The sequence below is a fragment of the Haemorhous mexicanus genome, chromosome 19 (assembly GCF_027477595.1).
Source record: "Haemorhous mexicanus isolate bHaeMex1 chromosome 19, bHaeMex1.pri, whole genome shotgun sequence".
Lineage (NCBI taxonomy): Eukaryota > Metazoa > Chordata > Aves > Passeriformes > Fringillidae > Haemorhous > Haemorhous mexicanus.
The window spans coordinates 10,993,837-11,009,449 of NC_082359.1; the positions used below are offsets into that span (position 1 = coordinate 10,993,837).

Here is a 15,613-nt window from a genome sequence, read left to right on the forward strand (position 1 = left end):
CAAAAGTGCTGGCACAGCAGCTCACAGGGCACCACGGTGCCTGCCCTGTGCAGTCTCCTCTCCAGGACCAGCAGCAGTGCCCAGAGAATTGTGCCCAGAACCTGGGCTTGCTGCTGGCACTCAGCCTTGTTTACAAACCTGAAACTACACACAGGCACTTTCTCAGCTACTGTTAATGAAAGCCTGTTGGAGCTGCAGCCAGAAAACACAGTAACAGCTTGCACAAGACCACCCTGAGGATGGACACCCACCAATTCTTTGAGACAAACCCCTACTCACACCTGGCACAGAAACAGCTCCTGTGAGGTGATACCCTTGCCCCAAGAGCCTGGGTCAGCCATGGGGCTCAGCCAGAGCTACACCAGGTGCCCCAGAGGGCCAAGGGAGCACATCCTACCAGCAGTCCTTCAACATCCCACTGAGAGCTCCCACACTCTGCTCTCAGGGTGTCCCTGTCTATAAGACAAGCAGGAGCCTCCTGGCAGCACTTCCTGGGCACTTCTGAAAGCTCCAGCTCCCATCTGGTGGGGGATGGATGCTGGGCAGCTGGCACTACAGACAGCAATTACAACAGCACAGCACAAAGGACTCTGTTTGCTCTAATCACACACTTCCTCTTTACTCATTTGCTTGTTTTTTCCCCTAAGGCTTCCAGGCTGCTTCCTGCTCATCCACAGCTCCTGCTCTAGAAGCAAGATACTGATAAACTTCACAAAAGAACCACCAAACCTTACTCCTATATTTGATCTTTTCTCAAATTAACAACTCCAGTAGGTTCAGATTTATCACTTTTGTGTCAATGCATCTTGTCTGAACAGGACAGAGAACAGCTCACAGAAAAAGAAGTGGCAAGTATCCATTTCCACTAGCATTATCCTCTTTAATGCAAATACCCAGCACCAGATCTCAGCCTTCCCTGGCTTTTAGGGTTCTTGGCTTTCAGAAGACCTAAGAATATTCCCATGTAAATACTTTTCAAGACTATTTTATTTATACACAACATTACAACAACAACAACAAACTAAACACCTCCCACACAACATGGGAAGCTACAGCCATTCTTCCTACCACCATGATTATTCAAAACACGTGTCTCCTCTCAATCCAGATCAGAAAGTGTTTGTGCTAAAGTTTCCAGTGCATGTAAACCTTTGTGAGTTTCTGCAAAAGCCGAAGGGCTGGAGGCTGAGCCCAGTCCCCCAGGTCATCATCACTGCTGTGTTAAGGCCATGTATTTTTGAAGCTCTTCCTTCCCCACTCCACTCCCTATCTCCTGCTGTCTGGTAGGAGCTGTGGGACAGTTAGTGCCCTGGGACAGCAGACCCAGCAGAACATCCTGGCCTTTCTTCCATGCCTTCAAGTAAATTTCAAATGCTCTGTCACTCCTTAGTCATCGTTGGCTGTCCCACATGAGACTGACTTTGGCCAGCAGTCAGACACCAGTGCAGGTGGCACTTGTGACTTCCCCTGGCACAGTTTGGCTGGGAAGCCACTGACCACACCCCCACCCTGTGACAATTCAACTGCTTCAAGTAACTCCCAATAGAAAGAGACTCACTGCAAAGCAAACCACAACAGCTCCAGTGCAGTCTGTTAGTAACGGATACATTTCTACCACAACCTGATTTTTAGTTTAAGTACCCTGTCACCAGCCACAATCCCTGGGCTCATCAGTAGCTCCTTTTCCAGCCCCTGCTGGAGCTGTGTGTCACTGACACCGCACACCTAATGCTGTCATCCCTCACCAGCGTCCACATGATCCACATCTCCGTTGGGTTCAGTCTGTGCACAACCATCAGCTCTTTGTACAAGCATGGATCAAAAGGGTTGAAAGGTCTCTGGATCCCAAAAGTCTTAAAGCCAGCGTGGTTCTTTGGGGTCACTGACATCTTTGCCAGACACATTCCCACAAACACATCATCTATGGGGAAGAGCTCCATGTCCTCTGCAGTGCTCTGGAGGCGACGCACTGTCTCTCTAGACATCACATATCCCCCTCCTCCTGCATAGAGAGGATAGAAGGTGGCCCCATACATGGGCTCTGGAATGAAGTATTTGACCTTGGTGTTCCTGATGGGCCGGGCGTTGGCGATCACGTCCCCGACAAAGAGATCCTGTTCAGGGTCCAGCTCCTGGAGGAACTCCACGATGTTGTAAGTGTTGACAAACACGTCATCGTCTCCCTTCAGCACGAACCTGGCGTGCTGGCAGTCCTCCGTGAACCAGCGGAGGAAATGCAGCTCCTTGAGGGTCAGGTTGAAGAAGTCGTCAACAAAATCCCACTGCAAGATGTCACCGAACTCCTGGCTCTCATAAGCCAGCAGCTGGTGCAGGGGCTGCAGCTGGATTTTGGCCTCGGAGCGCCCTAGGAGGAACACCAACCTGATGTGCCTGCCCCCGATGGACACCTCCTTCCCCCACGTGTTCCTGATGGCCACACGTCGGTCCACGTTGATGGGGGAAGACTTGATGGCCAGCAGGAGGAACATCTCTTTGCTACACCTGGAAGGCCTCAGCAGGACCGAGAAGTTCCTGCAGTGCTTGTAGGTTAGGAAGACTCGGTGAGGCTCCGGGAGGGCGAGAGAAGAATTAGCAAAGGTCAAATTCGGCAAACACTTGCTGTGCTCAGCGCTGTCCAGAACCGAAGGCTGCACTCTGTGATTCACCACATCCACTTTCTGCTCTGCTGATGATGCTGCCAACTTTGCCTCCTTCTTCATGTAAAACACCCAGGCCAGCAGCGTGATTGAGAAGGTGTAAAGCACGAGGCTTTTCATCCTGGGATACATGGCAGCATCCGGCGCGGGACCGGCCCCGGGCGGGCAGATGAAGACGAGCCGTTCCGTCCCACCTTACCTGGGACGGGGACGTGTCTCGGTGCTTCCTCCCGGTTCTCACCAGGACCCGGTGCTGCCGGCGAGGACGGTCCAGAGCGCCCGGTCCCGCCGGGGCGCGCAGACCGGGCTGGAGCCGCCGCTCCACGGTGACCCCGCACGGCAAAACCCCCGCCCTGCTCTGCGGAGCCTCCTCCGCGATTCACTGGGAGCTGCCGTTCCCTCCGCGATTCACCGGGAGCTGCCGTTCCCTCCGCGATTCACCGGGAGCTGCCGTTCCCTCCGCGATTCACCGGGAGCTGCCCCCGCCCCGCCCCGGCGCTGCTGAGCCCCGCCCCGGGCGGAGGGGCTGGCACGGGCACCGGGGCAGCGTGTCCCCGGCACGGACACCCACCCTACACCCCGCACACACACCCAACACTCCCTGCCCGCTCCGGCTCCAGCAGAAGCTCAGCACCAGGCACAGACCACCAGGAGCCCCGGGGCAGCTCCCAGCTCTGGCGGTTCAGCTAAACCAGGCTCCACGCAGCGTTCCCCCGTGGTTTATTTCCAGTGAGGCTTCTGCCATGGACAGATCACTGAGTCTTCCCCACTGACATGGCCACGTTCTCCTGGCTCTGGGTGCTGGCTGCCAAGGGCCATCGAAGGAGCTGCATCTGGAATTGAACTGTCAGGGGCACCGGCTGGGGCTCTTGATCCTCCTCCACTTCAGCAGTGTCTTTGTTTTTTCCTTTTCCTGTGGTAAGAAGTACATTTGTCACTGTCTTGAGGGAGTAAATGATCCTAAAAGCAGCAGTGTGCAAGGGTGTCAGCAGTGACTGGGCCCCAGGGGAAATTGAATATGATTTAGGATGATAAGCCCAAAAAGCATCTTTAGGCTGGCAGTTGACCTGGGTGCAGCCTTGCTTTTTGTTGTGAAACTGCCCTAGGGCAAAAGAAAGATGCAGAAATAAATTATTTCAAGGATCCTGGAAAATCAAGTGCAAGGTAAAATGAGACCTACGTGAGACTACTTCTGAAGACATCCTTCAGTCTCTGGGCAAATGGTTCACTTGTGACAAAGCCCGCTGCCTTTCCTCTTTGAGCTGTCTGGAAGTGATCCCAATTCCTCTGAGAAGACTTATTATTTGTGTGCATTTGCTGAACTGAGGGATGCAAATCAGCCTCAGCTCCCGGCTGTGAGAGTGCCAGTCCCTGCTGGACACACGGCTGGGAGCCATCCCCTGTCCCCCGGGGCATGGCCACTGTCACAGCTCCAAGGGAGGTCCCCAGGTGATGTGCAAGTGTCCAACACCCCCGAAGCAGCTGGTGACTCATGGGGCAGGCAGGATGTGCAGACTCTGAGCTCAGCAGGGCTCAAGCAGCCCCCCACAAAAGCCACAGCTGGGATGTTCTGGTGAGTCACAGCCATGGGACAACGGGTGTAGCGAGCTGTGGGGCAGCTCATCTTTAGGCACTGTGCATTTTGCACTCACACTTTGAATTATGTGCTCAGTGGCCTCACAGTGCAGCCAAGCCAGCCCCCACCTGGCACAAGCACAGGTGGACACCAACTTAAGCACAAATCTCTAATTGCTGTGGGTTTCTTGCAGCAGCAGCACTTCTGTGCACACACGAGCACTTTTACCTTCATGCACATGCTGACCACACACCAGGGAGGGAAGGAAGGAAGGAAGGAACAACCACTGCTGAAGCTGAGCTGTTTGACAGCAGCTGTCTGCTTCAGCAACAGGCTGAGTGTACATTGCAAATACACATCTTCGTGTGGGGGACAACAATTCAATGAGTTTTCTTCTTTTCAAGTCGCTAAGGGAGGCCACTGGCTTCTGTGAATGCAGTCCAGGACTGCAGAGCTCTGAGAGCGTCCCCAAAGATCGGGACCTTGCTGTGGGTGACAGGGCACAGGAAACCAGCCTGGAGCTCTGTGGGTTAACTGCACTCTTAAATCCAACACCAGAGCAGGAAAATAAAGCTCCTTTGGTAGCTCTGAGCAGTGCTGGAAAGCCTGGCCCTCTCCATGCCCTCGGTGACCCACGAGCAGCTTTTCAGCGTTGCTTGGCCACCCCTTTCATCTCCCACTTCCTCCCGCTCTTGCATTACCCCTCCGATGTGCTGGCACTGCTATTTTTGCAGTCAGAACCAAGACTGATGGAGAAATAAACCTGTGAGAGGCAGGGTGAGGTTTGCCTCTGGCAGATTAAGCAAGGCTGCTGGCTGAGCAGCTCTGAGGAGGCAGGGGACACACCCGGCGGGGTCAGGGTGGTCTCTTGGTGGGTGACAGCAGACTGGGATCTGTTCCCAGCCCTGCCACGGGCTGGCTGGGGCACCTGGGGCTCTCTGTGCATCTCATCTCCAAACCAGAGAGAACAACAATCCCCTCTGCAAAGTGTTTGGAGATGCGAGCTGGCAGTGAATGAGGAGCTCATTATGCATCCCAGGCAGCCCTCGCCCAGCTGCCTGCCCACGCCACCGCCCACATTTGGCAGCCGACACAGCGGGCAGCACTTTTCTCACCCAAAAATCTGCTTTGTCCATCTCCCCTGGCACAGGCTGCTGTAGGTATGGGTCTCCCAGGGCAGCTGGCAGCCCACCCCGGGTGCTTGTGCAGACACCGGCTCGTAAGGAGTCCGGGCTGTGTCTATTCTGAGAGCCCCGCAGTCAATGTCTGTATTCACAGCCCGAGGCTCAGGATGTGAGTAAGTCCCTGCTCCTGGAGCTGGCAGCGTGGCTGGGCCCTGCTCCTGTTTGCTCTCTCACACACCCCGCCCTCTGTCCCGCCAGCTCCAGCCTCTGTCACCTTTGGAAGCCGCGGTTTTCTGGTCTCCTTTCTCTGCTTTGGGTTTTTTGCTCTTGTCTTTGCCTTTTTTTGTCTCCTGTGGAGAGAGATGTTTCCACAGTAAGGCCGTGTTGAAACTCACTGCCTTCATTCAGTCCTGTGCCAGGTGTCATCATCTGGGTGCTGTCACTGGGATTTCAGGGGCAGAGGACAGAGGTGAGGGGCAGCAGGAGCACAGCAGAGTGGCTGCTCAGAAAAGAGAATCCAGGAAACAGAAAGTTGGTACAGCTGGTATGTGCTGCCACGCTGACAGAGAGAGCCAGAGGAAGCACGAGTGGCTACTTACACATTCTGGAATGGAAAAATAAACTCATCTATTTTCCTAGGCCCAGAAAAAGTAGCAGAACTGCTCACTAATATCAGCCTTAAATAATCACACCAGCAGTGATGGATGATGGTTAGGCAGGGCTATTTCAGGAGAGAAGAACTGAGGGATGGATGGATGCCCAGGCCAGAGAAGGCATTTGCTGAACCCCAGCCTGCAGCCCTGCCCTGGGACATGCTCCTTACCTTCTCCTCCAGAACTGGTGGTTCTGGTGGTTTCTCAGGGATCAGGATCCCAAAGTCACACAAAGTTGCCACCATATCCTCAGTGGCCAGCAGGGTCTCCAAGGTCACTCTCATGGTGGCCAGGGTGCTCCAAATGGGGGGGTCACTGCGGAATTCATATGACTTCTTCTTCTTCTTCTTCTTCTGCTTGTCCTTGGACATGGGGACAGGCCTCAGTAGAAGGCTGGGGTCCCTTTGTCAGAGAGAAGAAACCCCAACCCAGCCCCTTGCCCACCACTGCATCCTGGCCAAGGTGTGTGTCAACAGCTGCTGCCTTTGCCCCAGAGAAAGGGGGGACTTTGGGAGAGGTCTGACTCTCTGACCCACCAGACTGACCCAGGAGAAGGGTCCTTGTCTCCCATCACTGTTTTTGCAACTCAGATAGAATTTGGTGGTTGTTGTCTCCTGGCAGACTACCTTTGCACCGTTCTTCTTCGGCTCCTGTCCCTCCTTATTTGTGACAGAATTTTCTTCTGGATCCACAGGCCACGAGATCACCTGCCCGGACAGAGGAGCTGGCCCAGGGTCACTGCCATCCCAGCCTGCCTCCCAGAGGGAATGTGATGCCACTGGCTGGGCCTCCCAGCAGCTCTTCCCCCTTCATCCAGCTCAGCCACACCCTCACCTTCTCCTCCACAACTGAGACAAAGGTTCCAGCCTCCAGGTAGGACTTCAGCCCCACCAAGTCCTTGGCAATGTGCTCCTTCCTGTAGCTGCAGTCGATGGTGTCTGCCCAGGGCTGTGCAGGGGTGGCAAAAACGTTTGCTGTGTAGGGACACAAAAAAGTTCAGAGCAGACCTCTCTTTCTCCAGGACACAGCTGGTGCCAGGTCCATCAATCCCAGAAACAGCCCAGCTGGCACTGTGAGGGACATCCTGATGCCACCACACCCCACAAAGAGCTATAAACCTGTCCTGAGACATTGAACAGATGATCTATAATTCCTCATTACCAGGGAGGGCCTTGGGATCCTCTGTGGCTGCAGGCTCCTGATGGCTCTTTGTTTCTCCTGTGTCCTGAGCAGAGCTGTCCACATCCAGCATAGCCTCTGTGGGACTCTGGTAGATTTTTGTTCCCTGGAACAGAGATGGATTTGCCTCCAAAATCCTATTCCCCAACCCACCCTCATGGGAAGAAGGGACTTCAGTGCCAGGGAAAGGGTCTGCCACAGTCAGCAGGAGGGGGACTGCGAGTTCCCTCCCACGTGCAGAGCTCTGGGCTCCCCAAGAGGGGTGTGGAATGTGGGCAGCGGGGGCTTGTCCTGCTGGATGCAGCCACATGGGAATTCTGTCCCCAGCACTGCTGCTCCCCACACCAGGCCCATCACCCCATAGCCTGGAGATGCAGTTCCCCCTGCTGTGACCTGCCATGCTGCTTGTTTCCAGGAGCACAATCAAGCACCAACCTCAGGACTGCCCCTGTCCTCGAGCTCTTCTCCCTCTGCAAACTGGTAGGTCACAAAGTAGCTGCAGGCGATCACCGGGCCCTCGGAGCCAAACTCCAGCTGCTGAAAATCTTCAGGATTAGGGAGTCCTGTCATCTCCCCAATGCTCACAACCAGTCGTGCTTCACTCCTGATCAGCTCTGAAAGGAAGAGAATCCAGCCATGAAGCTGCAGCACTTCCCTTCCAGAGAGAGGAAGGAACAGAGCAAGCAGAAACCTCCAGGTCCCATGTCCCACCTGCTGGCATCCCTCGGTGCCAGCCTGTACAAATGCTGTGACAAACCACTGCCACGTGGCGTCACTACAAAGCCAGGCAAACACCTCCTGGCTTGGCTGCTCTGCTCCTTCAACGTTTGAATCTCCAAAAAGCACATCCAGCACATAAACTCATTGAGTAGGGGCCATCAAGAGAGGTTTCCCATCCCGGGTGTCCCCAGCCTCCTGCTCTCATCCCAGTCAGGGATGTGCCACAGAGGTGGCACCGCTGTGTGCAGACAGTGCAGCCCCACGTGAGAACCTTCCCCAGTACTGATGTTCCTCTTGCCACAGCTCGGGAGGGAAATGCATGATCTGAAACCAGATGGGAAGAAAAGCTGAGGCAGGCCAGGACACTGAGGCTGGGACTGGGATTGGCTGCTCTTGGGCCTAAATTAGAAACTACCTCACTCGTAATTACACAAGCACAATGCAAACCCCACTCCTGAATCCCAGGGTCAGCACAGGCAGGCTCAGAGGCAGGGCTCACCTGGCTGCCTTGCCAGCCCATGGAACTGCTGCCTCTCTTCAGGCCATATGTAGATGTCATCCAGGATGGACACCTTGGGCAGGCTGTCCACGAGGAAGCCTCTGTAAGTGGGGATGAGAGCCAGTGGGTTCCCTTGGAGCAGCAGGATGCGGAGGTTCTGCAGGGTGGACAGCTGGGAGACCAGTCCCAGCAGGTCTGTGAGGCTGTTAAAGCTCAGGTCTAGGGAGACAAGGTTTGGCCTAAGGAGAGAACCCAGGGAAGGATGTAAGACAGCTAGCACCTATTTGAGGACAGAAAGCTAAAGCCCCGGACCAAAAACAGAAAGAAAATTCGTATTTCTCCAGCACAAATTGGGTTGAACTGAGGAATCCAATCTGGCGACCAGTTCCAAATCCCTGTGCCATACAGTCCATTGCCAGTCTGCCCCACAACACAAAACCATTTCTTTAGCATCCATTGATGACCCCACTGCACCATTTGGTGAGGCAGTCTATGCTTCAGATGCTTACAGACTTCCAGCAGGGGCTTTGGGAAGAACACGGAAAAAGTAAGTTGCCCAGGGAAATGGAACTGGGATGGGCAGGGTGTCAGGGCAGTTCCCCTGGTGATCTCCCCACTCCACACCTTGTAAGGACCAAAACAACCTCTGGGCATGAGACAGAAGACAGCAGAGACAGACTACTCTGCAGAGAGAGTAGACTCAGAGCAAAGAAACAACTCAGTTGTTTCTGAATTTTCCCAAAAAGGGCCACCTCCATGGCTTGAGGTCAGCTGTTCACATCTGCTCATTTCCCTTTCAGGAGCCAACATTCAGCCTGTGGCATTACCAGAAATCCACAGTGAAGTGCTTTTCCTGGAAAGGGCCACACAGCCGGTTGTAGCCCAGCCCCAAGTGCTGGAGCTCCGGGGGTGGCTGAGCACACAGGTCCTGCAGATCACCCACATCATTGTAGCAGAGCTCCAGCACCTGCCCAGGACAGAAGGAACAACAAACACCTTGGAAATTAGCTGTTCCTGGCACCCCCTTGAGCTGTTTGACTTTCCCTGTGTTCCCACTGGGAATTCCTACCCCATCCTGCACAAGACCCTCCTCACTCACCTTCAGAGTCCGGGGCAGGTGGGCTGAGGTTACTCTGCTGATGTGGTTGGCACTGAGAATGAGCTCCTCCAGCTGCTGGAACTGCAGCAGACCCTCATCCACCTCCTCCACCTGCAAAGAGCTGGGTTTGGCCAACTTGTCCTTGAGGCACCTCGTGGCCAGGGTGACATGGACGACATCTTGATCTGTGTGACATGGGCTAGCACAATATCCTGGGGAGGCTGTGGGGAGAAGTTCTACCCTAGCTGCAGCACCTGGGAAGACCATGGGATGGCAAGGTGTCCTTTTCCCAGCATGTTTTCCCTGACAGCAGGAAGACAAGGTTCCCTGGCCTACAGCTTTATGGGCACCAGCAGCTGCACTCACCCCCTTGTCGAGTATCCGCAGGGACTTGACAAGCTGGAAGACTCTGGAGCCAAGGAGGAGCTCGGGTGCCAGCACAACCACTTCCCTCAGGGACTGGGCCTGGGGGCTGCAGTCGGGGGGCAGTGCCCAGGGGCTGTGCTGGTCTCTCAGCAGCTCCAGCAGCACCTCTGTGGTCTCCTCTCCTGGTGGCACAGCCTCCTCCAGCCCTGCTGGCTGTGCCCGGGGGCTCCTGCTGGCATTGAGGCGGGATTTGTTCTGTGGACAGGGAGAGAGGAGAGGCAATGGCAGCCCTGTGCCACGTCCCACGGCTGTGCCCCCCAGACCCCTACCCAGCTGCCGAGGCCACAAGGGAAGTCGTGCAGCCCCAGGTGCTGCAGGTACTCCTGAAAAGCAGCCGAGACGCTGCCGGGTGCTGCCATGCAGCCCCAGCCCAGCAGGGAATCCCCTGGCTCACTGCTTGTGTCCCTGTTGCTAGGAGATGGTGCCATGGAACCACATTCTCCAAGCAGAGGGTAGAGCAGGTCTGGAACAGCACCAACCTCACCCGGCTGGGAATAAATCCCTGTTTTTCTGGTTCCCACTGGGTTCTGGGGCTGCTCCCCACCAGGGAAAGGGCAGGCGGCCTCAGGCTGCACTTGCAGGGTGCAGCATCAGCATTCTTGCCTGGCTGGGGACCTGTGGCATGGAATTTGCCATTTCCTTTATCTGTGTCCTGAGTGCTGCTCAGACTTCAGGGAAGAAGCAGTCAGGGTCTCAGTCAGCTCCAAAAGCCCAGCTCTCCCCTTTACGTGGAGGGCACTGCCACACAACCATGTAAGGCCAGAAAACAAGCTCATGGCTGAAAATACCAGCTCCCACACTTGGAAAAAGTAGGTGAGCTCAAGGAACAAAAGCTACAGCTGTGTCTCAGGTCAGCATCAGGTCTCCACAGGCAGAGATTGATTTCCTTTTTCCAGCGATAGGTGTTGTGGCAATGGCCACAAATTCCATTTTAGAGCGCTGACAGAGCAGCGTGTGTCAGCAGAACTTCACCAAATGAACTGCAGTTGCTCTGTGATGCCTGATGGTTACGTGGTGGAAAGCTGAACTTCTCAGGCTGGGTTTTACAGGACGGATGCTGACCTGCTCCCTTATCAGCTCAGCAGCTTATCACAGCCCTGTACAGACCGGAAAGGATGTGCACAGCATGAACAGGCTATGAGATAATGACATGTCCTGGAGTGGAATAACCTGGTAAAGTGCTGTCCTTAGGAGAAAATGAAGTAAAATCTTTTGAAAGTCTTTGAAGGAAAATTACCAGTGGTTGAATTGTGTTTTGTGGGAAAACGAAGCCGTAAAAATTCTGCTTCTTTTATTTGCATCACTATTTAAAATAACTATTTCCATTGCCTTCAGTGCTGCACAAAGAGATACTCCTGCTCTTGGGGGAAGACCAGATCCCAGTACTCCCTGCCCATGCCCATCTGGGAGAGCTGGAAGGGGCTGGCAGTGCCCAGTGGCGTCTTTTATGTACAAGCTCCTCTGCACCTTCCACAGATCTTCCTGTGGGCCACTGACCAACTGCATCTCTGCAGGTTTGGTGCTTCCAAACAAGAAACCCTCCAAGATCACCCTTCTGCCTGAAACGAGCCATCTGTACCCACCACTGCCTTTGTAGGGATGTTCCTAAAGAACACCATGCACAAAGAAACATCTCTCTTTCTCTCTGTCATCGTTTTCCCACCAAATAATAATAAAACCCTCAAATAAAAGAAGTGTCTGCCAGAACTGTCCTTTCTGTAGGCCATGGTAACTCATCTCTTGGCATTACTTAGCACCTATTCTGTTTTGGTGTGTATGAGAATTTCCTGCATTTGGTTACTGGAAGCAGAAAACAGCCTCAGGGCAGCTGGAGAGATGGGCAACAGGGATGGGAGGGGGGATCCTGAGCATCCCTTGGGAACAGGGTCTTACAGGCATCCAGCAAAAGGATTTATACATGGAACTCAAGGCCTGACCTACCTTGCACACAATGTTTTTCATTGGCCCACTCTTACACTGACTCTGCAGGAGAAGCAATGGTTTTGGGCAGCAATAACGTGCTTCCAACCACCTTAATAAATAGAACAAGAGTTTATATTCTAAATCCCTCACTTTGGAGAGCCCAAGGATTTAGATGGGATTGCCAAGGCAAGCTCAAAGAGATGACACAGGACACCCTCCGTGTCAGTTTGAAACTGTGCACGTAGATCACAATCAGTGAAGACACATGTGAATCAACTTTCGATACAATCTTTCAAAAAAGAACAAACCCGAATTATCACTGGCAAAAAAAAAAAAAAAATTTACTGTGGGGGAGCCACTGACGCAGGACTCCACAGCACTTAAATGCAGCCTGGCTGGCCCCATCCACAGCACTCCAGGCAGGCAGAAGCTCCAGAACCAGCTCCAACGCCAGCTCCCAGCCAAGCCACTGCTGTCCCATCCCGCCATGGAACGCAGAGCAGGTGGGTGTGACTTACCCTTGCTACAGGCTGTAAGGTTGCCCTGGCTGATGCTCACCTCTAGCTCAGCCACTTCATGCCTATATGCTTTAAAAATATATCACGTTGCACAAAATGCAAAAAGCTATGCAGAAGATTGAGACTAATCATTGTATTCTTTCTTTTTTGTTTTCTCTCTTCATCTGAATGCAGAGATCAACAGGTTTGCAATCTTTCTCTTCTGTTTACTGGTTCCTTTGGGCTCCATGGCACCGACAGAGACATCAGAAAGCAGAGTGACTACAGGAGAGAGGCAGAATCATTTCACTACAGAGATACCAACCTTCGCATCAGTAATACAACAGAAAGCACACGAGTTGTTTGAATTCTATGTAAGTGCACCATTTTCCATGTGCTGTGCCTATGCCTGTGGAGAAATCTCTTGAATTATTGTAAAACACTAGAAAGACCACCAGAAAAGAAGTATTTGGGTTAAAACCAAAAGTAGCTCTTCTCTGTATTACATGCAAGAAGGAAAGTGCTCCTTGTGTTATTTCAGGGCAGTTGGAGTGAGGGCAGCTGCAGAGAGCTTGGGTGACTTTGCCTCAGCTCATTGCCTGCTGGGATCTTCCTGATTCCCAGTGTTCCTTCTCAGTCTCCTGAGTCCTGTTGGGCAGATCTTGCAGCAATTTAGTCAGGTCACTGGAAACGTGGTGAGAATTGTTTTGCCCATCAGTCTGACCCTAGTGCTTGAGCACTTCTGCCAAAAATCCTGCTCACCAATTCTTTCCTTAGAAAGGAAAAACGTTCACTGAACCCAGGTGCCAGTGCCTCAGACAAAGTTCAGTTCCTGGGTCGGTGTTCCCAAGAGTATGTTGATAAAAATCAACACTGACATTTCCTCTGAATTCATTTTTTAAATCAAAACCATCTCTGCCAAAACAGATGGAAACACACAGAGGCCAAACCAGATCTCTGGAATAGGCAAATTTTGCTCCTACAGTAAAGAATAGAAGCCAAGGTTTAGAAAATCAGAGACCCAAGGCAAGCAAGGCATGGGGATCTGCAAACTCTGTGCAATGCCTGCTTGATCAGAAGGATGGAGGTGTTAATACAACAATTGAAACACAACCAAAAACCCCACAAACGGGTAAGCAAATGAGAAAGGGAAACCAAAGGATCAACAATTTAACAATTTCTCTCTTCTCTTCCTTCCCCACAGCACAAATGTATCTCTGCAACATTCCACCCTGAGCCCTGGACAGTGACGTCCAAGGCCAGAGACATGGCAGACAGAATACCCAAATGTCCAGCTTTCCAGGCAAACTGCTGTGCTTTGCACCACATCCACAAGGCTCTGAAAAGCCTGGGAGGTGACATAGAAACCTTCTGCACCCAGAGCTCCAAAGGCCTGGTCCAGGCCAACCTCAACCAGCTGGGCACCACGCTGAGCCAGGGCACTGCCTTCTACACCTGCAGCAGCCAGCACCTGCCCCAGCTGGAGCCCCAGGGCCAGGCCATGAGCCAGGCAGACATAAAAACCTACATCTGGTGGGTTCTAAAGAAATATGAGGACATCATGCAACTTACAGGAAAGCTGTACTCTGAAGCAGCAGTTTGATACGCCGGGATGAAAAAATAATTTGAAGATAGATCTCTGTAAATGAGACCTACCAGGGGTTATGGGATCAGTTTGATGCCAGGATCAACACTGAAAATGTACTTGCTATTCTCTCTAACTATATAATCCAGTTTAACTTAATATTTAAAGGATGAATGTGTTCTTGAATGTATTTATTATAAAACTATTTATATTGTCTTATTTGCAACAGCACATAATAAGGATGGACTAATGTGAGTCAAAGTAATTTAATTAACCAGCCCTGACATATATAAGCAAAGTATAATTTCAGTAATTTTAATGTTATTTATATTTTTATCTTGCAGTTGTTTTTCAAAAGAAAAGTTGATTGTCAGCAGGCTGATTTTGTACTTCTCTCTCTACTGGGGAATTTTATTTATGAATTTATACAACACATCTATTTTTATAAATCTATTTAAGCAATTAGTTTATATATTTATTTATTCATATTTTAATACTGAAAGGGATCTATTTGCTACTTAGTAAATAATGTTTTACTCATTTCCTGTTACCACCTTTGGATAGAAACTGGAACTTAATTAAAATATTAAATAAAACCAATGTTGCTGGATTCTTTTTATTCCAATTCTTTTTTCCAATATATCTTGCACTGGCCCTGTTCTGCTCAGACTTCTCCAGGAAAAGTGGGTTTGATATCAACTGAGTTACACTGCCAGCCCCCCAGAAGTCTGAGAGGGGATCCTAGAGAAGCACTCAAGCTTCCCAAGACAGACTGAGGGACCAAGCTCCTTGTTGGAGCCAGGGGAAGAATTCTTCCTAAACAGGCCCCATTTCAGACACAACTGTGGAGATGTCACATGGTGGTGACATGAAGAAGGTAAAGCTCCAACCTCCTCTCCTCCATTTTTAATAGAGAAAGAAGAGTGGTTGGAAAAAAAAAAAATAAAAATCACTGCCTGTGGTTGTGCTTATCCCCAAGGCTGAAGCAACACCTGCCTGACCTTTCCAGGTGGGGTCAGCAAACCTCTCAGAGGAGGAAAACAGTCACACCCCAGGGCTTAAACATCACCCCTGTGAAGGACTGACACAAGCCACTTCAGCCTTGCTGAACCAGAGGATTATACAGGGCTGCTCCCTGTGGTTTCCTCTCCCATGCATGGCTTTTGTTTCTCCTTCTGAAGATATAAATAGCTCAACAAAAGTGTTTTCCTTAGAAAGGGAAATGCTTCCTCAGCAGTGCTAACAAGATGTCAAAGTGAGTCAGAAGGTCTGTCCAAACTCACGGCATGGGAAGAGCTACCTGAGACAGAAAAGTTTTCTTCCCCAGGGGGGAACACTCAGAGCTACCTGAGACAGAAGAGTTTTCTTCCCCAGAGAGAAACACTCAGAGCTACCTGAGACAGAAGACTTTTCTTCCCCAGGGGGGAACACTCAGTCACTGCAGAGAGGAAAAGGCACCAGCCCCAGGCAGAACAGTGAGAGAACACCTGCAGCCCTGTGGCCTTCCTGGTGCAGTGTTACCAGGCTCCATAAATCCTCCCAAGCTCTGGAGAGCTGCAAGTTGGGGGATACACCTGTTCCACAGGGAGCATCTCTATTGTGATCATGGATTTGGTCACCAGCAAAGATCTCCTGACATGCAGGTCCCCTTTTGAAAACAAAGCTTTTGAGTCCT

General features: G+C 51.9%; 2 protein-coding genes across 2 annotated transcripts; both read right to left on the reverse strand.

Moving 5' to 3' along the window:
• Positions 1 to 969: 969 nt before the first annotated feature.
• Positions 970 to 3,216, reverse strand: B3GNT4 (UDP-GlcNAc:betaGal beta-1,3-N-acetylglucosaminyltransferase 4). Its single transcript, XM_059863379.1, has one exon. The coding sequence runs from the start codon at positions 2,787 to 2,789 to the stop codon at positions 1,671 to 1,673; it is 1,119 nt and encodes a 372-aa protein (XP_059719362.1). The 5' UTR covers positions 2,790 to 3,216; the 3' UTR covers positions 970 to 1,670.
• Positions 3,217 to 3,360: 144 nt separating this feature from the next.
• Positions 3,361 to 12,144, reverse strand: LRRC43 (leucine rich repeat containing 43). The gene is made up of 12 exons (XM_059863382.1): positions 10,203 to 12,144; positions 9,874 to 10,128; positions 9,508 to 9,618; positions 9,236 to 9,375; positions 8,409 to 8,647; positions 7,625 to 7,803; positions 7,172 to 7,295; positions 6,845 to 6,984; positions 6,637 to 6,717; positions 6,181 to 6,372; positions 5,632 to 5,707; positions 3,361 to 3,570 (listed from the first exon to the last, which is right to left on the reverse strand). Exons 1-12 carry the CDS (start codon positions 10,359 to 10,361, stop codon positions 3,410 to 3,412), a joined length of 1,857 nt encoding a protein of 618 aa, XP_059719365.1. The 5' UTR covers positions 10,362 to 12,144; the 3' UTR covers positions 3,361 to 3,409.
• Between the last annotated feature and the right edge of the window lie 3,469 nt (positions 12,145 to 15,613).